This window comes from Micropterus salmoides, unplaced genomic scaffold (genome assembly GCF_014851395.1).
Source record: "Micropterus salmoides isolate LMB-PRFRI ecotype aquatic unplaced genomic scaffold, ASM1485139v1 Ms_hic_scaffold_21, whole genome shotgun sequence".
Lineage (NCBI taxonomy): Eukaryota > Metazoa > Chordata > Actinopteri > Centrarchiformes > Centrarchidae > Micropterus > Micropterus salmoides.
In genome coordinates, this window is record NW_024041262.1 from 16774105 (window position 1) to 16801019 (window position 26915).

Sequence of the window (26915 nt, forward strand, 5' to 3'; positions counted from 1 at the left end):
TGTACAAGTTACAGCAAGATAATGAATATCACTACAGACTCACTGTTTGACCGATCTGAAAACGCTTTGAAACACGTATATATCAGCCATCTGGAGAACGACTCTGTCGAGTTTGGTTGCGTTTGAAGAAAGACTTGGAGATACAGATGTTAATTGATATATTCTGAAAAATATAGAGTGACTGACTTCTGAATTGACCAAAGGTTACAGTGAGGCAAACATTAGTCATATATCAGTGGATATGCTGAAAAAAATTCAGCTCTCTAGGACATACGGGTGATTTTCTTAGATTTTTTGAAGTTAGGAATGACAAATGTCTAGAAATGTACATTTCTTGCAATAAGCCACGCCCACTTTCCGCAATCATTACCAAATTTTTTACATGAAGTAAGTAGTGGACCTAGATCGTGCAAACCGAATTTCTGTCTGACGGCAATGACGTAATTAACGGCGCCGAAATAACGATCGGTGTAGTGTGCGAAAGTGTTATAGTGTTATAATGAGAGTGAGCTCACTATATAGTGCTCTACATACAACTCCCTACATAGGGGGTAGGGAGTAGTGAATGAGTGGGGATTTCGGACACAGCCTATGACTTTGAGATGTGTCTACATATCATATTTTGACAGACATGTTTCTTGATTGGGAAGATACGATCTGTAGCATTTATGTTAATGCTGGTCTGCTCATCTGATAGCGGTTGGCCATAACAAAACATGTTCTTCCCGAGTGGGCTGGGAACCTACGAATGCAAACAAAGGCGCTATAAGCAAGGTCAACGTGTTTCAATATATCAAAAACCTTATGTCCACTCGTTCAGGGGATTGAGCTGAATCTCCTGGTATAGGCCACCCCCATTTCCGCCTAAACTTTTTTTTTGCTAAATTGCAAAATCGACACCAAATTTGGCACGGATAATCTCTGGACCAAGCTAATGAAAGTTTGTAGAGGAAATTTTGATCCGATTAAAAATGTCGCAATTATAGGCTAACAAATGTTTGCACAAAACGCTATAAACAGGAAGTTATGTCATATCTTCACTTCGGAATGGCCGATCGACACCAAATATGGAACAATTGTGTGGGATGCCCCCTGAGGGCCTGTGCAAAATTTGGTACAAATAGCCCCTAGGCGGCGCTATTTAATCTGAAAAATTTGTTCCTCTATAACCTCTATAACAAGACACATTGACATGAAACCTGTTTTGAATTATTAAGCATGGTCCCCTCACTATAGGCACCAAAGTTGCCCCAAATATGCCCATAGGTGGCGCTGTTATTGCAGATTAAAGACCAAAAAAAATCCCATTGACTTACATGCATATTATATCTCCATAACCACAAGTCCGCTTCATGCCAAATTTGGGTCATTTGTTCCCTATGGGCCCCTGATCACACCTGAAAGATTTGGTGCAATTCGGCTTATAGGTGGCGCTATAATTGGAGCTCAGATACCATCGGAAAATCCCTTTCATTTCAATGGGATTTTGAACCAAAGGACATTTTGTCTCATAACTATGCGCCACTACATCGCACGTTCATAAACCGTATGTCTACGTGTTTGGGGGATGCTGCCAATTCGTATGGTATAGGACACGCCTCTGTGCAATGACGTTTTCATTTTGCTAAATTGCAAAAACTGGAAAACCTATTTTAATTAACTCCTCCGAAACCGCAAGTCTGATCACCACATCTCTGGACCGAGCTGATAAAAGTTTGTAGAGGGAATTTTGATTCGCCAAAAAATGACCTAATTACAGGCTAACAAATTGTTGCCAAAACGCAAAAAAATGGATGTGATGTCATATCTTAGGTTTGCAATGGCCGATCTACACCAAACTCAGGGACCTTGTCTGGCACGCCCTCCTAAGTGGTTGTGGGAAATTTGGTGTCAATCGGCCTCTAGTTAGCGCTACTAAGCGTATATCAAATAACACTCCTATAGACATACATTCATTTTATATCTCCGTCAACGCAACTTGCTTTCAAACTGTGGCCGTTTATTCACCACGGGTCCCCAGAGCCGCAGCGGGGCGCCCGGGTGGATTCACGCAGCCTCCGCGGGGCGAGGGGGGCGGCTGGCGCCGGGAGGCTTTGACCCTGCTTACAACTGCTTGCAGTTCTAGTTTTAATTTACGTTGCTTTAAAATGACAGCTCAGAAGCAAGAGCTCCTCTCTCCTCACACTTCTCTGCTCGCAATTCGGGGTAGGAGGCACTAAGACGTGCGACGAGGAGAGAAATCGCGGAGGTACAAACTGAGAAATGAGAAAGGCGTTGGGAATTGAGATTTCTTCAAGATGGCATGCTAAAATCGATGGTGGACGGAGGAGCAAGGAGATGAGGTGGCACAAAGTAAAAGTACTCTTCGTAGTGCTGACAATTTCTACATTCAGTATTTGTTGATAACACAAACAATTACGTACTTGTAACACATAAATGAACGTACTTTCAGATATTCCATATCATAGCAACCAAAGCATCTCAGCTGGAAAATAAGCTGCACATCCAAAGTTGTCTCTAATGCTTTCAGATGGGAATAATAATAATTTGTGGCCCCCTTATGGTGTTTAATAACTTTGACCGTTTACATTCCAGGTAAAAAAGGTTTTCTGTTACCTTATTGAAATAAAGGTTTGTTGTTGAACAAACCTGCAGTGAACTGAGTGTCATGAATAGCTGACTTGAACTGATGCAAATTTGGCAGTACAATAAGAGCTGTGGAGTCATCCTAGGTAATCCTTAACTGCTAAAAGCATGGCTCTTTAAAGTCAGTGTCAACGGAAATTATTTCTCAGTTTACATAAACAGGTGTTTCAGTGTCTGACAGCTGGGCCAGATTGCCCCATGCGCAGTCTTTAAAGGAAAACTACCTCTTTTTGAAATCGCTAAATTTCCTTCCTATTGCTCTCCTGACCAGAAAAAACTGTCTCACTTCTGGCACTGAACACTGCAGATGTGTTTTCAAGCTGTGTGACTTTTTGAGTCTCTGAACTGCAACCGTGAGACTTGAAGTCATATCTGACTCACCTGGTGCTGGCAGTATCAAGTTCCAGTGATTAACAGCAAACAGGACGGTTGAGATGAACAGCTAAACTCTTGAACTTGGAGCCGGTTGCTTCTCATTTGACTTGAGAGGAGCTGTTTGCAGGGAGCTCTGTTTGGATGCAGGAGATTTTTTCTCCTATTATTTCCAGTGAGCTCTCTCCATGCGAGGAACTTGAAGGGCCTTTCACTGCTGAGTGCGGCTCGGAGCTCTTGCCTTCATCTGATTCCAGGAAGGCTTCTCTACATTGGGGTTTGATGAACTGCACGCTCAGTCTGGGCCCCACCGCAGCGCCACCCTGCTGGTTAGGTTTGCGGATGCAATGGGAGAGGGTGGACACGCAGCTCTTTTTGAAATTCTCATTCATGAAGGCATACACGATAGGATTGTTGAAGCTGTTGAAGAACCCGATGGCCTGAACAATGGCGATTATCATGTTAAGTGTGACTCCGTCATATTTCTTCTCCAGGTCATCTGGAAAATTACACACAGAGAGAAGTCACAACTCAAACAGAGACTTTACATAAATGGCAATATGCACTTAATCTACACTACTGTTCAAAGGTTTGGAATCACCTGTTTTTGATGTTTTCCTTCAATAATGGTTATTTTAACATAGATAAAAACAGTATAATTCAGTCATCAAATGAATTATTTACATTTAAAATAGTTTGTCCCAAAATAAGAATAATTATATTATTAAAACTTCCATTTTGTTGATGTCCCCACAGTGTTGCATGACAGGGGAGAATATTGTTGTTTTCCATTCAAGAAAAGCATAAGTGACCCTAGATCAATTGGGTTCTCATTGGTTAGAGTCCATAGGTTTGAACTGTGATTTGTAAGTCCATAGTCTGTTAAGCTCATATTCTGAGATCCAATTCCAATAGTTCTAAGCCTAGACTAGCCTTCTATTTCTATTTTAAAAGCAACATGACTGCATATTACAGCTTGTTATAGGCATTATTGTCACTTGACAATAAAACCGGTACCTGTTCCTGTTAAAATCTGCAAAGATAAAATTCCAATTTCTTTTACCAGTGACTTGTGATTTCCTGTACTCATATTTAACTGTTGCTGAGAGGTATTATTCTTTTTCTCTCATCTGGTTGAACCATTTCACAGCATTTTGTTAACCATGTATGAAACATTCCTTTTCTGCAAACACTTCATGCAAATTAAAATCTATTTGTAAAGGGGATTTCTGAAAGTCCATTCAAAAATATATAGTCCTCTCAGGCATCTGACTGTACCAGATAATGCTTTTGAACAGTAGTGTAAATCAAGAAATACTTCCTATTTTCATTTCACATTAAAATTCATATAAACTCCAGCAATATTTACAGTACTCAAACAGCATGTGGACTGTGTGGAACGGTGCCCAGCAAATGGTGAATAGAAGAACGATGGTGATCATCATTTTAACGGCTCTTTTCTTTTTCCTGTAGAAGGTAAAAACAAAAAGTATAGAAAACCTGATGACAGAGGTAACGGAATACAACAATCATGAGTTACAGCAGATGCCCTGTGGCACTTTTCCATTAAAGTGTGCCAGTGAGCTCATTGACCCACTTAAATGGACACAACAGTGAGTGGGCATGTAAAATATCAGGACCCTGGCAGCCACACACCTGAACTGACTTCAGTCATTTTCCCCCTTGTTCTCCCCAGGCTTGAAATGCCAATACCCCTGACCTGTAGTCTTATAACCCACTGTTGGTCTGGGGAGAGAGGACAACCACGTGTCTCTTGTGATAAGAGGTTGTCCTTTCCAAAAACAGCTTAAAAAGACACATGTTTATGTTTTCCTGAGAATTGACAAGGGTTGGTTATTGCTGAGTTTACCAAATCTGAATATAATTCCCACTCTGTTTATTGTTTCCCACAAAGAAACTAAATGTGTTATAAGCAGAAAACTTCTTTAATTTCAACAAATTCTGTGTGCCATAAATACTGTTTTGCAGTATTAAAGATCTGTGATTCTCCTCCTTGTTTCCTCTACTACTGCCAAACTCTCAACCAAGTACACAACACAGTAATCAGACAACAGTACTGTACCATATCTATTTCTGTGCTCAGAGCTGTTAGGCATTTAAGATTCTGTTCATGGAAACACAACAGCGCTTCATAAGGTTTTTATTGTCAAGGAGCTACAGCTTTGCATTGCCTTAAAGACTCCGAATAATAATTTTTGAAGACATATAAAAAAAGACTGTGTGGCTGATATGGTTGTTCAACAACAACAAAAAAAGACGCTGCCGGTGTGTTGCCCTTTAATCACCGACATTAACATAGTAACATCTGACATTTTGACATCCTGTCACCTGTCCTCTCCACAAAATCTCCTGCATTGGAACTTGTTCATACTGTCTAAAACTACAGGTGATTGCATCGGACGAAACACTATCTGTAGCAAAGCAGAAAGTAGCAAACCCAAGGTGAAGTTGGATGAATGGGTGTACAAAGCCTCTATGTTTGACTTTGACCAAAAAGACAAAGATTTTTCCCTACCCCAGACATAACTATAATTTATTTGATATGACATGACAATCTTTCCTTACTTTTAGAGGCCTAAACTTGACAAGTTGAAAGGACCAACATTAACTTTTGGTAGGCAACAGATGCAAACAGCACTCTCCATTGTCAAGCATCCATCGGTAGACAACATCAAAAAGTTTAATGTAATAAGTTGCCTAAAGTTGAAATGTTTAGGCAATCACAAAGCAAGTGCAGGTTGTCTTTCTCCTTCTTGCAGGTACAGTGACCAACCATTAGGAACTGCTTGTGCAACTACAAGGGCATGATCCCTTACTGTCTTTCGACCCTCAACCACTGCCATTTTTGTTTACTAGAACTCAGAAAAAAGCCTAAAATACCTCAATAGACATAATGATTAGAATAAACCTTTTTATGTGGTCAAAATGTACACTTCTGTTGTTTAACCTACCTTGAGATCTTACTGATCTCCCTGTTGTTCATGGTGTTGAGTACTGAGGAGTCACCCACCCTCTTGCGTATCCACAACTCAATGCTGATACGTGTGTAGAGGAACAGCATGGCTGCCAGAGGGAGCAGGAAGAGAGCCACCATGATGAAGGTGGTGTACGCCTGCCTGTGAGTCAGAGAGCGCCAACTCTCCTGACAGCACACGTGATAGTGATCATACAAGAAGTCGTACTTCACCTTTGAGAGGGAGGGAGAAACACATTTTATTCTCGGAAGAACAATCAAGACAGATAAAGTGGCCCTGACTGACAGGGTGGTATTATGTGAGACTCTGTGACACGTGATTACAGCTTCTGCGGAGTACATCATGACACACAAACTCTTGGATTGCTCTTCTCACAATTTTGGAGTGCCCAGTCTCCTATAGACTGCAGTCCTTGTCACTGCTAACCCTCCTCTTGCTGATGGTCACATAATGTTGCAGCCACTTTGATGAGCTTCACTAAAAGCTTTGCTTGAGTTCTCTCTTCCCTAGTCACTGAATAATATGAGTAATATTATTCATAAACACAGTGTACAAATTGCCAAAATGACATCTACTGATACTGAATCCTAACACTAGGTCACAGTTAAGCTTCTTGAGCCCTGTATGATATTGTAATATACTATAATACTATAATATCTCTGTTGGTACCTTATAATGAGCTTAAAATTATATAATACTTAAAATACCTAATTCCAGCAAGATATTCCTAATATAACTTGTTGTAAATAAAATAAAGAAATTTAGGATTCTTGACTCATGGCGTATGCAAATATTGTGTTAGTATTAGGGTATGATCGTTTTTTCATTTGATATCAGTATAATAAATATAGTGCCTATCCTGTCCAAAGTCTCTCCAGATAACAGGGAAGCCATTTGTCTGCCTACTCTGGGATGTTGACATTGTTAATTTTTGGCAGATTACTGTGTGGCTTATTGCCTTTCATGGCCTCTTCTTGGTAAACTATATTAAAGAGGCCATGAAAGGCAATAAGCCACATAGTAATCTGCCAAGTATCAACAACACCAACATCACACGAGCGCAGTTGGCTTAGTTGGTTGAGCGCCTGCTCTATGTGCAAGGCTCAGTCCTTATAGCTGCGGCCCCGGGTGAGATTGCAGCATGTCATCCCCTCTCTCTCCTTAATTTCCTACTTCTCTCTAACCTATCCAAATAAAGGCTAAAAATCCCCAAAAATATATTTTTAAAACACAACACCAACATCACTTAAGCACAGACAAACAGTTTTTTCTTACTTACTTAGCTCTGTGTGTTTGTCAAAGATACCTGGTTCAACTCCAAGATAATTAATTATTCAGTTAACTCACAAACAATAAACTACAAGTTAATGCCCAGTTTTTATTGTCCACCCTTCTGTTTGGCAAACCTCCCGATGACTTTAGTCAGAAGAACACACAACCAAAAAAAAACTTCTCTGCCTTACCACATCTGTGCACCAGATGTTTTTGACAATAACTTAGTCCTTGTAGACTGCAGCAGAGTGGAACCAACTATCCCAGGGAAAGAAATCCAGCCGGCGCTTATTTAAAACGGAACACAGCTGCACCAGATGTATTCTGCAACTTATATAACTGACACATTTTGGTCAAAATACATTCCTTATAAAATTAAGCATTTTGAATTCTATTTGTCCATCAAGACAAAGCAAGGCAAAGGCCAAAGGATCCCTTCAAGGGGTACCAGGACAATGGTTTATGCATAGCCCACTGCATGTTATTAAATATGAATATATTTTCTGCCTTACAGAATACAGTTGTAGCCTAACTGTTTTAAATCAGTAAAAACAGTAATATTACATTTATGTAAAAAAAAAAAAAAGAAAGAAAAGGAAGTCTTCTGGCCTTTTATGGAGACCCTTGGTGAGTGTGGGCCCTGGGTTTGCCGCCCTTCTCGCCACCCCATAAAACCCACTATAGTGTATATTGCAGATGTCCATTAAGCCAATTTTGTGTATTTTATGTTTGTTTTGGGATAAAAACAACAGAACTGATAAAAGAGACCATGTTCACATGCATGTGTCTATGTGTGTTTGTAATTTACATGACTGTGTATGCATTGATTTGTACTTGCAAGAGTGTGTGTGTATGAAAGTGAATATAAATGTATATAGTGAAATCATTCAGTGTTCACTTCTACATCATTGTTTAAGCCACTGTTTCACTTGTATATCAAAAACCTGATATTCTGGTCTTTTTAATTCTGGTTGTAAGGCAAGACTTTTTGATGGCTAATCAAACTTTTTAAAACAATATAGTAACCATGTGCCGTCCTTACAGTAGTGTTCCTTGGACATGACCTGTTTTGTTCGGTATCCCCAAAGCTGACCCTCACAATATGTTTTGAGCAAATCTTATCAATTCAGAAAGAATGGCATTATACCAGTGTTTTCTGACAGGATACAAAAACATGTCTGAAATTACAGAGGAGCCAGCATTTAGCAGGACTATCTGCAGCCAAGTCTGAACGACCATCGTTGACATCTTCACCTGAGGCCAAGAGGTAACGCTTGTTAAGTTTCCTGGGAAGTGATGAAAGGACATCATTGTGATTGGGGATAAGTGGTGGGGTAGAGCCCCTCCTCTGTTCAGCTTCCTTGACACTTCTTTTAAACCATCCATTCTCTCTGTCTAAAATATGCACCTGATGGTCCTCAAACGAGTGTCCTTGATCCTTCAGATTAAAGTAAACTGCTGAGTCTTGACCTGAGGAGTTAGCCCTTCTGTGTTGAGCCATAGCGAGCTACCAGTTTTCAGCCACTTAATGCAAGACTCCTCTCTTCTTACTGTGTATGTGTATACACAGTAAGACTGTAAGTAAGACAGTAACTGAGTATAGGTGCAGCCCTCTAAGGTTATTGCTATTGGGTTTACCCCTTCCGCGCGCCTGCGTGTCGCTGAGAATTTTAGTCTACGCCCACCCACAGCGTGGGCCTCTCCTATGTCTGCCCCCCACCCAGTTTCCCGACTTACTCATGGGTCGGCCCTCAGCCTCCCATGGCACGCCATCGGTGCTCGCGCGCACGCCGACACCAGTGCCGCGGCTAGCGGGTGACTGGGTGGTTCATTATGGCTCTGGGCAGGTGAGTTGTGCTTGGTGGTACCGTATGGGCCAGTGAGGCGTTGACTCATCCTGCTTCACCTCTAACCCAATAGCGATAGCCTTAGAGGGCGAAGCCTATACAAATAGAACGGGGTTTACGTACTGTAACCCGGATTCTATGAGTATAGACGCAGCCCTCTAAGTTGTAGGCCCCACTGGACCTCGGTTCTCAGTGCTGAGGAAAAAAGGCATTTGGGAGCTGATGGCAGGGCCTCACCATTGTATGTATACAAGGTGCGGACGTAGGAGAGGCCCACGCTGTGGGTGGGCATAGACTAAAATTCTCAGTGCCGCAAACCCAATAGCGATAGCCTTAGAGGGTGAAGCCTATACGAAATAGAACTGTGGCAGGTTAGCTTAAAAAGCAACAATGTAATGTTCACATAGTTTGAGGCTGTGCTGGAGGACTGAAAGTTAACAAGATGATCTTAGACTTTCTTTCTGAAATATCTTCCGCTACTTGAACTAAAAAGAATCTACTACTTTACCCAATCCTTGAATTTCTCTGTCTGATTTCCTTTGTATTTTAGGTACACTCTTGATATTTACAGCAATTCTATGCTCTTCTGTACTGAATCAGTTATTGCGCTGTACAACAAGAGTGTGATTTTGCTTTGCTGTCACAGCTGAAGGATGCTAATGAAAGGAATTTTGTGGTGGATTGCTTTGAAGGGCACTACTTACCTCTAATTGTTGCACAAACAGCATTGGTGAACCCACTATCACTGACACGATCCATACCAGCCCTGCAGGATGCACACAGATAAAATATTTACAACTTGATTACATTTAGTTCAAATAATATACATGGCATACAGTTTGATACGTATAGTAGCTGCCAAGATAATTCAAGCAGAAAAACTTGTGTGCAACTAATGCCAAACAGTACTCACAGCAGCTGCACAATTTAATTTCTCTTTTACATAATTCACAAGCTGCCAATCATGATGAGTCTCTGCAACATTGTTTTCAATTCCAACCGTGAGGATGCAATGCTCCGATTTACCACAGAATGCTACGTATTCACTTGATTAGACATTGTGATTGATGTCACCTGTTTTGGTGCAAATAAAAGTGACAACAGGTGTAACAAGGCAGCAGCAAGACAACTGCCCAAAAAGAGACTGGTTTTGCATGTGGTGGACACAGGCAATTGCTCTCTCCTTATCCTTCCTGACCGATTTTGCATTTTGCTAGTGTCCATGGGCCTCATGTTTAAAAGACTGTACAGCTTTCATACTGAAAGATGCCGTACTCACAGAATTTGAAAAGTATGTACGCACAGAAATATCCACATGTATAAAAGCAGGCATTCACCGGGTCCACCTTTCCTTTATACATCCCAATCAACGTGAAATTGAGAAATTGAGTGCACATGCATGAGCCCCACAAATTACTATGCAAATTACCTTAAACATGCCAACCTCACCTCCTAAGGTCCAAATTACAACGGCCAATCCTGCTGCATAACGCGTGAAAAAGAGAAACTTCTTCAAAGCATGGGCGTAAATTTCAAAACAGTTGCAGGGGCACATTAAACATAAAATTTCTCAAGAGCAATTTTTGAAGGGGACATTTTAAAATATATTTTACTTAAAAATATTTGAAAGAATCCCTTAACCTATTTCTAATCTCAGCATTTTAATTCTAATTAATTTTCCACCTTATTTTAGTATTTAATCACAAACAACAATAATCTGCTCACCTTGCTTTTCACTTCAGACACATATGCACACACCTACACCTGTCTCTTTCTCTCCCTCCCACCCTGTACCTATCTGCTCTGACTTTATTTATTAGCAGTTTTACAAAAAGACATCTCGCGTTTCGTACTTTTCACCCGCGATTCCATTTCACAGTAGAGGAGGCCTGTTGTTAATTACCAATAGAGACCACCGTGGTATGAATGATATCGTCACCAACAGCTGTGTTCACTGTTGCTTTACGTGGTCCTTGCTTTCTAATATCCATCGTTGCATGGGCGGATCTACCGGGGTGGCAAAAGATCCTAAAAGAAAGCCTTGCCACCCCAGTTGGCAGCAACGAATTAAAAGTTATGGCCAATTTGATAATTTACGAGCCTTAATCTCCAATGTCTAGTGAATGCAGCACGAGATGACGCCAGAGCGGCAAGAGACTGATTTCTTTGGAAAATTTATTTATTTATTTAAAATTTCACACACATAGATACCAAAAAAAATTAAGGAAATCTTAAAAGAAAAAAAATGCATGTGAGGGTGTGATAGAAGTCAATAATGGCTTATACGAATAACCATACCCAGAAAACATAACATACAGTAAAGACACAATACAAAATCACAAATACATTTTAAATATTAGTAACAGTGAACATTAAAGTAATAATAAATTAAAAGTAGAAAGAAATAAAAAAAAATACAGAGAAGCAGGAGTTATTTTCTAATGTATAGAATGAATGAACCGCCATTTTCTTTTTTTTTTTTTTATATAAGTAACCATTTTACTTTGAACTCAAATGTTTTTTGACAGCAGGGCATTTCTAAGTCTCTTTTTGTACCCAGATAATGACACAGAAAAATCCATTAAATGCACATTTTCATTCCACAAGATAACTCCACGATGTTTAATAGAAGAGCAATTCTATGCTCTTCCACTTGATGTTTTATACAGAGGACGATGAAGATTTTTAGCTTGTCTAGTTCGATAATTATGGAACTGTGAATTATTTGCAAAATAATATCTAAACATATGAGGTAAATCTGTATTCATGTATCTCACTTTAAAAACAAATGTACAAGTTTGAAGAATGTTGATGTCAAAAATAGTCAACACCTTCATTTTAAAAAAGAGAGGTGTACGTGGTACAACAGGTTTGGAAAGAGATGCTAATTTAATAAACCTTTTCTGGAGCAGCAATATTTTGTCAAGATAAGTTGGAAAAGTACTTGTCCATACAATATTGCAATATGTTAAATATGGATAAATTAAACTATAATATAACATTAAGAAACATGCGTTGTGTACAAAACCTCTTATTTTTCTCATAATCCCGAGAGCTTTAGAAATCTTACTGCAGACAAAACCAACCTGTTCTCTCCAAGAGAGCTTATCATCCATATGGATACCCAAAAACGATGTTGATGAAACTTTGATTAATTCGTCATTATGAATATAGAGTTTAATTAGCTCACTGTCATATTTCTTATTTCCTGCGAATAACATGAAGTTAGATTTTTTGATATTTAATGACAACTTATTTGTTTGAAACCATATACAGTAATTATACAGATCATGATTAAGTTCTCTACAAAGAGCTGTCAGATCTCTATATGAGACCAAAAGGTTGGTGTCACCTGCAAACAGCAAAGGAAAGTGGTTTTAGATACTGCAGCAAGATCATTTATATAAATAAGAAATAGTAAAGGTCCTAATATGGATCCTTGAGGTACACCATACATTATTTTATTACATTTCAACTCTTGACCATTTATAAAAACATATTGCTCTCTATTAACAACATAATTAACAAGCCACTTATACATGTTACCATGAAATCCATATCTATATATTTTTGAAAGCAAAATAGCATGTGTGTCAAATGCTTTTGAAAGGTCTAAAAATATGCATATTCATTATTCAGTGGAATGATTTTTCTGGAATCCATACTGATGATTATAGAGAATATTGAACGTGTTCAATTGTTTCAGGATTCTATTATACACTAGTTTTTCCAATATTGAAATTGGACGATAGTTTGTAAAGGATCCTAGATCACCTGATTTAAATAGTGGAATAACTTTAGCCAGTTTCAGGTCAGTATTAAGCCACTTTCCATTGATGATGCAAATATAAATGTTAATGGCTCACTAATATAAGTAATGACTTCTTTGATTAAGGAGGAACAAATTCCATCATGACCTGGAGATGATTTTTTGAATTCACCACAATATCATTCACCTCCTTAGGGTCAGGCAGATCAAAGTTATTAAAAGAAAACTATCCTTTATATAATCTAATGGGTTAACTTTTGTATCAGTTATCTTTTTGGCAAGAGATGCACCAACATTTGAAAAGAAGTCATTAAGCCTACAAGCTATATCAAATGGATCAGTAAAAGTAGAATATCCATCTATAAAGATTGAAGGAAATTGAGCGGAGGCAGTTTTTCTTTAAGTAACTGATTTATAATTTTCAAAAACTTTCAAAAAGTGGTGGCTACATTTCCACAGCGTCCCCAATGTAAATGAGCCTCCCTCCCTGCTCCCTCCCTACAGGCTGAGCTGCTCCATGCTTACCGCTTCACCTCCACCCTCTTCCTGCTCACTTTCTCACTCGGCCCTGTCACTTTGTCACTCTGTTTCACTGTCTCACGCCTCCTCCTCTGCCTGGCAGTGGCTACAGCTCTTTTACTCCTTCAAGTGCCTGTGCCTGCTCTATGCAGGGTACCGCAGCTGATGAAGCTACTGCAGCCCCGGTAGCAAACATGAAGATGAATGATTTTTTTTGTGGCTCGTGACGCAAGAAACAGAGAGCAGAGGGGGTGGGGGCTACTAAGAGATGTGATTGGGCCAGCCCAATGTCAGTATAGAAAACTACCCAATGGGCCGCTGTCCGTGCTTTATGGGCCGATTGTTGGCCCATTTAAAAAAAAAAACAGTTACTGTATATAAATAAATAATTTACGTTACACCAGCCCCAAAGGCTCGTCGGCCTTCCAGGCATTTGCCTGGTATGCCAGATTACCAATCCGGCCCTGGCTCCAAAGTGTTAATGAGACTATTATTAAAACGAATAATGTCGGTATTTGGTGATCGATAAATACTACCAATTACCATATTTTTGTTATTTTTGTAAGACAAAATTTCGATGAAGACCGATTCAACCTCTTCATCAGAATTTAGAAAGGTCCTGTCTATTAACAAATACAAAGTTTTGATAAACTAAACTCCTCCTCCTCCAGACCGGGACTGTCTGCTGATGAAGTGAATAGAGTTATATGATGGCAATTTGTAAAAGCCTAGGCCTTTAGAATCTTTTTAAGCAATTATAGAACTCATATTGATTCGATTTAATGAAGATAAAAAATTTACCATCTGATCATAATTTTTAGGGAGAGTGCGAATGTGCAAAGTGCAAAACTGAAAATAAATTGCAATCAACTGGAAATGAATCCATAAAGCAGTTAAATTGGGGTTCACTGTAGTATTCACAAGAGTATGAATTGTTAGTAGCTGAAAAAAAGTTAACATCGGGGTCAGAAAATTTATCATGGCAATCAATTTCATGTCTGTTGAGTTCAAATGGATTAAATAACATACTATCATCAACTGTAAACCTTTGTTTTGTAATAAGACTGACAGACAGACATACACTAAATTCATCATCATTAAGTGAATAGAAAGGAGGAGGAGAACTGGGGCACAATTTTCACAAATCCATGACATCCAAATGTCAGCTGTCATTTTAGTCACTGGTGTACATTTTAAATGACAAAGGGAACAGTCAATGCCTGAGCCCACAGATTTTTGGTATTTTAAACATATATATTTCTGACTCATGTAAATTTGTGACAAGCAAAGTGTGTAAAATAGTTTCATAGACGCTCTCACTCTAAACTGTAGGGAAATCACTTCCTTATTCCCTAGGTTTTGTAGAGGGACGGTGAGTAATCAGCTTATCATTTCTCAGGTAAGCAATGTCTCCTCTGTTTCTGTCCTCTTTCATTGCTGGGGTCAGATCCTTGCATTTCAGCCGAAAAGCTTCCGAGAAGTCTTCGTTCACAAAGTTTTTTGTCCCTTTGAGGTACTTAGCTTTCTCAAGAACAGCTAACCTGTCCTTATGGCTGAGAAACTTAACCACTATTGGCCTTGGTTTTTCTCCCTGGCCAGGTGGTTTCTGCTTGTCGTCAAATTTAAATTTTTCTGAGATGGTTTTTCTGATCTTTTCCTCCGAGTCGGCCCACTTCTCATGGACAGTCTCTGTAATTCCGTCGAAGATCAAGTTGTTACAGTAAGACTGATTCTCCAAGTAATCAACTTTAGTTTTCATGTTGTTAAGGCTTGAGCTGATTGTTTTAATCACCATACTGACCATACCACTATACCCAAACTGAGTGGCGCAAAGCAAGGAAGCCAGGAGTCGCAAGGAAAGGAGACATGTTAGGAAAGAGGTAAAAACAGATTAACTATCTATCAAGAAATTAAATTATAATGAAGGCACAGTGCTAGCATAGTTGCGAAGCTGATTTTGAGATGATAAAAATCAGATTGAAGAACGTTATTTCACTAACTATATAATGTTAGTTAGGTGTGATGTTTATTCTGTGTAAAGTAGGCTACTAATATTGCTAGCTAATATTGATTCAACATCTGTCAAGGAAAACATTGTAAGGTTACTTTGAATCTCACAGAAATTAAGAGGAAAGGTAGCCTATGTAGTTTTTTCTCACCAAAGAGAAAGGTGAGAGAAATAGAAAATGAACAACTGAGCAAGGTAGACGGAGAGGGTGAGGTGGAAGGAGAGAGAAAAGATGTGGAAGAAAACGTGACAGAGATAGACTACAATGCCAAGCTGACCAGGGACAGGAGGAGGTGGGAGAACGCCACAGGGGTGAAGATATGGAGGGAGAGCATCACCAAGATGAGGATGGAGAAAGCGAGAGCCAATATAACGTGCAGGGCTCAACCAGTGAAAGGGAAAGGAGAGTGCCTGGTCCACATGGTATGGAAATTGTTGCTGCATAGTATACTAAGTTACATATGAATAAGAACAACAAATGACAAAGACAGACATTTTGCTATAAGGTGTATTTAGGAGACATTGCTTAGACTTCAAATAAATATAAATATTCATGCTTGCTTAAATATGAATAATTGGGGAAACTTGTCATTGTGAAAGTGTGATGAGATGGGGAGATGAGTTTTTATAGTTTGTGTAGAATGAATTTTAGCTATTGCTCAAATTAAATTTTAAAATTTAACAAATGAACCTAAAAATACTCTCCCAGGCTAAAATGTTGAGTGTGTGTTAACACAGTTCAATGGTTAAAACTAATCAATGACAGTTCATAATTGATAGTTTACTAGTTTACTAGTTGTATAACTAGTTCAGATGTAATTCAGTAAGAATCTTTCCTCCCCTCCATCTTCTAGATGTATCCAAGTCCAGGTGTGAGGTGCGCGAGAGTTTCCCTAAGACCCTCCAGGGAGGAGCCAGAAGAAGCTTCCGCAGCAACTGGTACAAATCTCATCCCTGGTTGGAATACTCGCAATCAAAATCTGCAGCTTAATGTTTTGCTTGTAGGCATTTTTCCCTCCCCGATGCTCCAAGGACTGTTCACCTCATTCGAGTGTTATCATAACTGTAAAAAGGCTACAATGAAAGTAGTTTCTGTTCTCATGCCAGATCTGAAGGCCATGTAAAAGCAATGTTCGCATGGACAAGAAAAATTATGGATAAAAATACCTCAATGTTTGGACTAATGGATGAGCAAAAAAGAAGCAGGGGGCTGAAAATCAATACTACATTAAAAGAGTAGCTGAAATTTTGCCACAGAAAACATAATACAGCGAGGTCACAGGGAGTCTCTCGACTCAGAAAAAAAAGGGTGTTTTTCTGTCAGTTTTAGACTTGCTGGGTAACCATAAACCAATAATTAAAAAAAGACTTGAACAAAGACTTGAGCTAAAAATGCAAAATACAAGATTAAAACAATACAGAATGAAATACTTGAGTGCTTGGCTGCAATGGTCAAAGAGGAAATCATCCAGGAAGTTAAAACAAGCAAGCAGTTTTCAGTTAGTTGTAAGTAAGTTGAACTTAGTTATAGTAGACGCTGTAAAAAGTGTGGCAGATGCAGGAAACCTCTTCTCATTATTGTAATAACGTCTCGGGTTACGTATGTAACCCTGGTTCCCCGAGAAGGGGAACGAGACACTGCGTCGGTTACGACACTATGGGAACACCTCTAGGCGAAGCAGGTCTGAACGTGAATGAAATCACTCCAATCCTATTGGCTTGTTGCTAGAACGGTAAGGTGTGACGGAATAACCGGAGGAGTATAAAGCACACCTGTACATACTCATCATTAGCTTAAACTATGAAGCAGGCGCTTCAGGCGGGGAGAGAGGTGCGGCGGGCCGACGCAGTGTCTCGTTACCCTTCTCGGGGAACCAGGGTTACATACGTAACCCGAGACATTCCCCTTCGAGGGAACTCGAACTGCGTCGGTTACGACACTATGGGAACGAGATACCCACTAAACCGTGCCGAAAACCCCGCCTGCCCCAGTGTGCAATAAAGTGGCAAGAGGAGAGCGCACGAGTGCCAGGTGCCGAAGGAAGGTCAAGACTGTAAAACCGAATGAATGTGTGCGGAGTGCCCCAGCCAGCCGCTAAACAAACATCCTGCAAAGAGGCCCCGGAAAGGAGGGCTCGAGAGGCCGCCATGCCTCTGGTAGAATGAGCCCTCACAGCCACAGGTGAAGGCAAACCGCGCACCTGATAGGCCAGGGAAATAGTCTGAACAATCCAGTTGCTAATAGTATCTTTGGATGCAGGGAGCCCGGCCCTGGGAGATCCAAAACACACTAGCAGCTGGTCAGCCTTCCTCCAACGGGAGGACCTCAGAGTGTAAATACTCAGTGCTCTGACAGGGCAGAGCAGATGAAGTCTCCCGTCCTCCGCCGTCACATGAGGTGGAGGATGAAGTGCCTGCAGCACTGTGGACCCTGCCGCACAAGAAGGCACTTTAGGGATGTATCTTGGACAAGGGTGCAGGATAGCCCTAATATTCCCCGGGGCAAACTCCAGGCTTTGCGGGAACCGAAAGCGCTTGGAGATCCCCCACCCTCCCCAGAGAGGTGATAGCAAGGAGAAAGGCCATCTTGAGGGTCAAGTGCTTAGCCTCAGTTGACTCCAGGGGTTCGAAGGGGGCCTCAGCCAACGCCCCAAGAACCACTGCCAGATCCCAAGTGGGAACCTTGGACCGAGTCGTAGGTCTCATCCTCCGGGCACCACGGAGGAAACGTACAACCAAGGGAAGTTTCCCCAAGGACCCCTCCCTCAGAGGGGTGTGGAAAGATGAATAGCTGCCACGTACACCTTGAGGGTGGAAGGGGAAAGACCAGCAGAGAACCGGTCCTGGAGGAACTCAAGTACCTGAACCACCGGGCAGGTAACAGGGTCCACCGACCGCTCCCTACACCAAGTGTAGAAAACGCTCCACTTCAGGCCATACATCCTCCGTGTGGACGGGGCCCTGGAGCTCAGGATGGTCTCGACTGCTCCGGCTGTTAGACCCGCCTCTAGGTACTGTGCCCCCTCAGGGGCCAGACCCACAGTCGCCATATGGCGGGGCAAGGGTGAAGAACCCGGCCCTGCGCCTGGGACAGCAGGTCTCTCCTCAGAGGGACCCGCCACGGCGGGCCGTCCAGGAGCGACATGATGTCCGAGAACCACACCCGGGTTGGCCAGAACGGGGCTACGAGCAGTAGGCCGACATTGTCCTGGCGGACCCGCTCCAGAACCCCCGGGAGCAGAGCGACTGGGGGAAAAGCGTACAGACGTAGCCTCGGCCACGAATGTACCATGGCGTCCAGACCCAACGGGGCTGGAGGAACGAGAGAAAACCATAGGGGCAGTGCGTAGTCTCTTCAGACGCAAACAGATCCACGTCTATGGGGCCGAACTCTTTGCACAAGAGCTCCACCACTTCGGGGTGAAGTCTCCATTCCCCGGGCCTCAGCCCCTGCCTCGACAGCAGGTCTGCTCCCTGATTCTGCGTCCCTGGGAGATACATCGCCCTGAGCAATAGTAACCTCTACTGGGACCACAGGAGGATCTGACGCGCCAGTCTGTACAGAGGGCGCGAGCGCAGACCGCCCTGGTGATTCAGATAGGCCACCACCGTGTGTTGTCAACATCTCGAGACAGTTGATATGCCACTCGGATTGATGCACCTGCCAGGATCCCCTTGCAAAGCGGCCGTCCATGACCGCGCCGCAGCCCGTGAGGGAGGAGTCTGTCGAAATGACCAGCCGGCGACAAGACCCTCCCAGCACGGGCCCCTGGGACAGGAACCAAGTTTTCTTCCAAACTGATAGGGAACGAAGACACTTGCGCGTAACCCAAATCAGACGGAGAGGATTTCCCCTCGGGGGAAAAACCCTTGGTCCTTAGCCACCACTGCAGGGGTCTCATGTGCAGCAGTCCAGATGGTATTACGCTGGACGCAGCCGCCAGGAGACCCAACACTCGTTTTATAGTGATGGCGTGGCCTAACTTCACCCCTTTCACGGCAGCCAATATGGTGTCGACACGTGCCGGAGACAATTGTGCCCGCATCATTGTCGAATTCCCTACTACCCCTGGGAACGTAGTCCGTTGGGTGGGCGCCATCACACTCTTCTTTGCGTTGAGCCTCAGCCCTAAACGCCGCAGATGAGCCAGAACAACATCTCGATGCCGAACCGCCAACTCTCGAGACTGGGCTAGGATGAGCCAGTCGTCGATGTAGTTGAAATCCGGATGCCCTGGAGCCTAAGCGGGGCCAGTGCTGCATCCATACACTTGGTGAATGTGCGAGGGGAAGTGCCAGGCCGAATGGAAGAACCCGATACTGGTAAGCCACACCCCCGAAGGCGAACCTCAGGAACTTCCTGTGAGAAGGACGGATGGAGACGTGGAAATAGGCGTCCTTTAGATCTATCGTGACGAACCAATCCTCAGATTGGATGTGCGTCACGATGGCGGGGATGATGAGCATCTTGAACCTGAATCTCCTCAGAGACCGGTTAGAACCCGCAGATCCAAAATAGGGCGCAGCCCTCCGTCCTTCTTGGGGACTATGAAGTACCGGCTGTAGAACCGGCGTCTCTGTCTGGGGGGGAGACACGTTCCACGGCCCCTTTCCTCAGCAGAGTACGAACTTCCTGTCCCAACACCGGACCTTGTCCCAACCACCCCGTTAAATTTTGGAGGGTGGGTTTTGAACTGTAGTCGAAACCCATGTATGGCAGTGCGCAGGACCCACGGAGAAATGGGAGGGGAGAAAGACTCCCCTACCCCGGTCTTCCCTCAGCTCCGTCGGGACTGGATGACGGTCCTCAGATCGCGTCTCTCAGAAGGCTGAGGGTGAGAGCGCCGTCTCGCTGCCCCAGCTCCTCGGGGGGGGCCCCGAGAAGCGACACTCTGCTTCCTCTCGTCTCCGTAGGAGCTCGTAGAGGGAAGGGACCTACGCCTGGCAGCTTCAGCTGCCTTGGGTCCAGACCGGCGAGGGAGGTACTGGCGGAACGCTTCGCCCTGCGTCTAACGCTCCGTGGTTCTGCGAAGCTCCGCCAGATCTTCCTCAGAGGGACCCCCCCTCTGAACCATCTCCTGTAGCAGGTCGGCTTGGTAGGCTTGAAGCACCGCCATGGTGTGCAAGCTCGCACCTGCCTGGCCCGCTGCCATGTACGCCTTCCCCACGAGCGTAGATGTGGTGCGACATGGCTGGAGGGTAACGCCGGCTCCTCCAGGGAGGACGCAAGTCGAGGGGAGAGATAGCTCGCAAGCGCATCCTCCACCCGAGGCATCCTCCCATAACCACGGTCCCTAACCCCCATCACATTACTGTAGTTCAGTGATCGGGGTGTGGAAAGCCATGTAGAAAAGGGTCTGCCCCATGATTACTCAGTTCATCATGTAAATCAGGAAAGAATGGCAGAGACCGGCGTGGAGGTGGTGTGTGGTGCTTAAGAAACCTTTCATCAAGCTTACCACTAGCCTGTGGTGTCTGCTCCTCCTGTGGCCAGTTGATGTTGAGCTTAGCCACGGCTCTAGTCACCACCTCCAGCAGCACGTCATAGTCGGGCGCCGCCAGATGACGCCGCCCCGACACCCGGAAGTCATCGTCCACTACGCTGAGCACGTCTGCCTCCTCGGAGTCGGATTGCTGCAGCGTCTCCGGCTCCCGAACGAGGAAAGGAAGCGTCGGAGCCAGCGGATGAAGGTCGGGAAAAAGCCTCAGCCGTCCCGAAATCCTCCGACAGATCACGCTGTGAACCCATGAGTGAAGCCGCCGGGCTGCCTCAGCGGCCGCAGGGCCCGCACCACAGGGAAAACACATCCGGCCATCCTCGGAAAAGAGAGCCATGCTGTACCGCACGGAAAGGGCTTCGCAACGGGCGCAGGCAGCCCCCTCGAGAGCTGCCCGGGCGTGCTCCATCCCCAAACATGAGACACACATCTCATGAGAATCTCCATCCGTGATGTACCGAGGGCAAGAAAAAAAAACACACCTTCTGTACATCTGATTGCCAGACATGCTGGTAGACTTCTTCTTCAGGTAAGACATACTGCTTGTAGGATTGGAGCTTTCTTCAAACAACATACAGAGCGCCTGCTGAATAGAAAAAAGCTAATGATGAGTGTGTACAGGTGTGCTTTATACTCCTCCGGTTATTCCGTCACACCTTACCGTTCTAGCAACAAGCCAATAGGATTGGAGTGATTTCATTCACGTTCAGACCTGCTTCGCCTAGAGGCGTTCCCATAGTGTCGTAACCGACGCAGTTCGAGTTCCCTCGAAGGGGAACTATATGTATTCATGTCTGGGTCTTATGTACAAATGGCTGTAAGTGCAGCGGGAGATGTTTGGTGGTGCACCAAGGAAACTCCAAAAGCTAGGTGATACACGTTGGGCCTGTGGGCACACAACATGTAGCAATGTTATGGACAGGTTGCCTCCAATAGTACAGGTGCTTGAAGAGATCGCATCTGAGAACTATCAACAAAGAGCAGTATAGCAAGAGTGATATTGGCTCAACTTGATCTGAATTTTGCTGGATCTCTTGTTCTGTTCAGAAAGGTCCTGAGTGACTCCAATATTTATCAGACATGCTCCAGTATAAAACAGTGGACTATGCTAAGGCTGTTGAACTTATTGAAGCACTTAAAGAGACTCTGGTCCAGTACCGTAGTCAAGCCTTTTTTGAGGAAATATGGAATGAAACACTTGATTTATGTCAACGAAGTAACATTGATACAACTCAGCGAAAACCAAAGAGGCGAAGACAGACAACAAAGATGCTTCAGGATACTATTATCCACTCCACCTTGGGACAGCATGTAGTTCCAGACAGCAAACACACTTTTTGTGTCTCTGTGTACTATCCATTTCTGCATAACATGATTGGTGAAATAGGAAGATTTTCTAACACAAATTGTAACATAGGGTGTCCAGGCACTAAATCCGTCAAGTACAACTTTTTTGAGAGAGGAGGCTGTTCTGTTATTGGCTGAAGCTTATGATTCAAATATTGAGGATCTCAAACACGAGTTACATCAGACGAGGAGTACTAGACAGAAAAAAGGGGAAAATTAGAGTTCTACCACTCTAATGGAGTCGATACCAGGATGTGTTTTATGAGTTGTTCAGGTTACATAAAATAGTGTTTGTTTTATCTGTGAGTAGTACATCCTGTAAACAAAGTTTTTCATCTCTCAGGCTCATAAAGACTTATTTGTGGTCAATGACAGAAAAGAGACTTTCGAGTTTGGCTGTACTCAGCATTGAATCAAAACACACAAAGGCATTAGCTGTTAGAATGATGACCTCAACAGAATCTGTACTTTAAATTTCTGTAATTATATCTTTGTTTTGGAAACTGAGAAAATCTGAAATCACCTTTAATAAAACCAAAAGTGTGAGAAACAAAGTTTAAAATGTGACCCTGGTTTAAATGGTGTAAATCCTGCTAAACAGGAAGGAGTGTTGTTATTGTTGTTGTTTTTTAATGTTTCTTCTTTTGTATATACAGTATAAAACTGTCCAGAAACGGCCTGTATGAACCTACTCACAAAATGTTTTTGTACTTTTTCAGCCTAGGTATTTTTTACATTTTTTTGAGCAGTATATATGAGAACAAAAAAAAAATCTCACATATAATTTTTATTTTGTGTGCAAGTCAATTTCAGCTAATAATATTGATTTCATGATATATCAGTCTGGCTCTACCCTCAAGGCTTGTGATATATTTGCTTTTTTTCAACCTGCCTTTGACACAAGTGGCACTGTTCACATCCTTGCTTGTGTACTTTGTGTGTAGCTGGAGGATTAAAAAGTAAAACAATTAGGAAGCAGATTCAGGGTCAAATCATCCCTGTGTAAACAAAGGAATCTCTTCCTTGACACTTTCCAATTCTGCACAAACATAACTAAATGAGTCGAGACACGAGGAGGTTGATTCTTTTTTATGTTGAAGTCACAGCAGTGAGAGCTGCAGCTGTGCCATCATAGATTACTGTCACTTCAAAACTTTCCGTCATTGCTGTTGTCTGCTGCTGAACTTCCTTTACATCTCAATATACTGTTCCCCACCAAACAAGGGATAAAGGTTGGGACGTTTCCTTTTGCACTTATGCGAATGTGTTTTTTTATCCGAATCGAGGGTCTAAAGACAGGGGGTGTATACTGTACAGATTGTAAAGCCCCCTGAAGCAAATTTGTAATTTGTGATATTGGGGTATATAAATAAAAATGCACTTCATTTGATTGGACTTACACAGGTGTTGTTCAGAGTCGTTTACATTGATGTTTTCTCTGACCCCCTGACAGGAAGTCAGATCAACCAACCACATTTGGGCTCGTTGATCTGAAGTGCACACCTATGGTACCAAATCTCAACAATGTGTTGTGCAAACCTGCTCGTCAAGTAAGCTGATTTGTTAATCCAACTCTGTTTAGGAGGCGGGTTCAAAACGGAAAAGAAAAAGTATGTAAACATTACACTCAAACTCTACACTAGTGTAAAACAAACAGCCACGTCTATGAACAACCCCCATATGTATTTGCCCACATGAAGCCTGGAGAGTACCAGCCTTTGTTGAGATTTGAGAGGGGTGAGCATCGGCCCTTCTTCAAGCCTCTGACCTACTACTCATAGCACTCTTCTCTGTGTAGGTATAGCACATTTCTAGCTTTAATTGGATCTCACAAAGCATAGAATATGTGAGGTATAGCCACAGAAAAAAGGCTTCTTTGAACGCACAAACACATCCACTCCTAAAAGCATAATAAGACACTTGTGCAAATATATAATACCTAGCATCTTGTGTGCTCTTTTGGAAGAGTACTGCCTTCTCATTTTCAACGGGAAGACAATGCCCTGGTATCTCTCAATGGCAATGCAGGTCATTGTGAGGATGCCTGTCACTATGGCTGTAGTCTGTACAAAGGGAACTGTCTTGCAAACCAGGACCCCTGCATTAAAAACAGAGGGATGAAACAATGAGATACTGAGAAACAGAAGCAGAAAACATGCATTTCTATTAAAGTTAACATCACTCCCTTTGTTTGAACAGACTGGAAATGGGGGTGAGCTATTCCTCATCCTTTTCATCTGCCTGTGGGGTTTCATTGACAAAACGACCATCTCTGATTACACTTGAATAGGTACTCACACATATTTCACAGCTAATGAAGCACAGAGCTGAAACCTAGGTTAAATCTCATGCACTGTAAGGCCCACATTTTAAGTCTACCCTGCTTCATTCTTAACTAATTGTGACCATATTTTAATAGGAGCATCTGCTTTTAACTGAATTTCTATTGCTATGATACACTGAATGTCAGCTGTTGGTTACATTTCTTTGAGATGTCCTCATTGGTATTGGACACGGTCACAGTGTTGTGAATTTTTAAATAAAATGATATCCTGTCAAAGACGTGGCATTTGAGCTCTTTGCTGCTTTTTAAAGGCTGTAAAAGAGTTGTTATATATTGTCAAGCCTTTAAATTTCGTGCAATGCAATAATTTACAACAGTAACATAACAATTCATTATATGTCACAGCTTCAAAAGCTCAATCAACAACAGTATTACAAAGCACTGTATTAGGTTATAATTACAACTCTCATTCATTATCATTTGTTGTGAAGTTTCTGTTGGCCAATGCAAAAGCTAGAGTGTATCTTGCACAGCCTGTAATATTCCAGTGCTCATGAGTTAACATTGTGCATGTGGCAGTCGTCAATGCACCCATTGCATCTGTGTAGAAATGTTTTATAATTTTTCTCTGAATAGCCTATACTGTATTTTCCACATTACCTCCTCTCCTCACCTCAAAGTCTCAGTCCCTTCAGGTTTGTGACTAAAAATAAATAGCCTGTGTTTACTACTGAACCCTTGAGGAGACAGGAGAGGTGTCATTGAGAGCTATTGCTGCAATAATTTGGGTTCTCTTTGAAAGGTCATTTCTGGAAGGGATCAATGTTTTGTTTGCTTGCTGGCCGCCATAATTTGCGTTGTTTTCTTGCTTTTACATATTTGTTTGGCATGGCATCGTCCCACTGCTGTATTTGGTTTCATTCATTGTTCAGCAGGCCTACTCAATAGTTATTGTGCTCAATAGCTTATCTAGAGTATATGACTACATCAACTTTTATTTCACTTTAATATCTTTATTCACTCAGTTAAACTGATGCATGGTACAATAAGACTGTATAGGACCAATTCAACAAGAATTTGCAAACATTTAGGTAGATATATTTCATATTATGCTTTTCTTATTTTCCACACTACATAGAGAAAGATTCCAAATTGTTCGAGATACTGATTCTCATGCCTGACATGGTCTTAAAAAGTATGAAGTAGACTATAAGTTTAGAGGTTAAAAACTCACCCCCGAACCATTCAGAGGAGATGTTCTGCAGCAAAGTAAAAGGTATGCAGAAGAAAGTGATGAGCAGGTCGCTGACCGCCAAAGAGCAAATAAAAATATCTGTCGCCGTGTGTATCGCCCGTTTCTTCAAAACTATGTAGATGACCAAACTATTTCCAGCCAGAGCCATGACGAAAATAACCATATATACGATCACGAAGGTGGTCTTTGCGCTTGACGGTAACTCGGGGATGTAGACGAGCGGCTGGATGTTGTAAGTGTTGATAAACTCCTGGCGGCTCAGGTTGTAGTACTGAAGCATCTCCTGCAGCACTTGAGGAGTTATTTTGGTGGACCCCTGCCCCGAATCTGTCGAGGCTGCTGCCATCCTGACGTGTCTTCAATCCTGAGAGGGACTTGCTTGCAGGGAGGAGAAGGTGAATCAATCTGTGAATGTTCAGAGCCGAAACCTCTCTTAATAACCCACAAGTGCGTCTGGATGTTGCGCTGCCTCCTTCACCCGGCAGAACGTGCTGCAGCAGCAGCTGTTGCTCTGTGTGTGTGTGTGTGTGTGTGTGTGTGTAAGTGAGAGAGAGAGAGAGAGAGTGCTACTCATCTGACTCTGTAGCAGATACTGTACAGACCAGGGGCAGCTTGTTAATTAGGGCGACCGGGCGACGCACCGCCAAGCCGGGAAAAAGGCAGGAGATTTTTCTCACACTTTCTACCACACTGTTACTTAGCTGTGACTGTTTTTGACAGACAGTTTGTCTCTGAATATCGCTGTCCAATCAGCGTCAAGTCGTGTTCCGTGGAGTCCCGCCTCTTTTGGGGCGAATTCAGTCTGGCTGTAAATCGCCCAGATCTCTCTCATAGACTTTCATGTAAAGGCAGTTTTTTTTTCGAGCTGCGGCCGCTGCAATGCAATCTCTATGGGTTCCTGGAGGGCTCGCACTAACGTGTTTACGTCATGCGCCCAGCAGCAGAGCTACGCTTCTGCCACCTGAAAACCACTCGGCAGTCCTTCAGGTTGTTGCTCTCACTACGAGCAGCTGCTGTAGAAAACGTACGTTCAGGCTGAAAATTCAACCGTGGTGTCTGGAGATGCAGCAACTTTACCAGCGGTGAGTAAGACACAGTATAA

At 42.7% G+C, this 26915-nt stretch overlaps 1 protein-coding gene across 1 annotated transcript; it reads right to left on the reverse strand.

Moving 5' to 3' along the window:
* LOC119915449 (pyroglutamylated RF-amide peptide receptor) lies at positions 1 to 26311 on the reverse strand. The gene is made up of 6 exons (XM_038734987.1): positions 25793 to 26311; positions 24214 to 24372; positions 9838 to 9899; positions 5991 to 6226; positions 4388 to 4485; positions 1 to 3517 (listed from the first exon to the last, which is right to left on the reverse strand). Exons 1-6 carry the CDS (start codon positions 26157 to 26159, stop codon positions 3120 to 3122), a joined length of 1320 nt encoding a protein of 439 aa, XP_038590915.1. The 5' UTR covers positions 26160 to 26311; the 3' UTR covers positions 1 to 3119.
* Between the last annotated feature and the right edge of the window lie 604 nt (positions 26312 to 26915).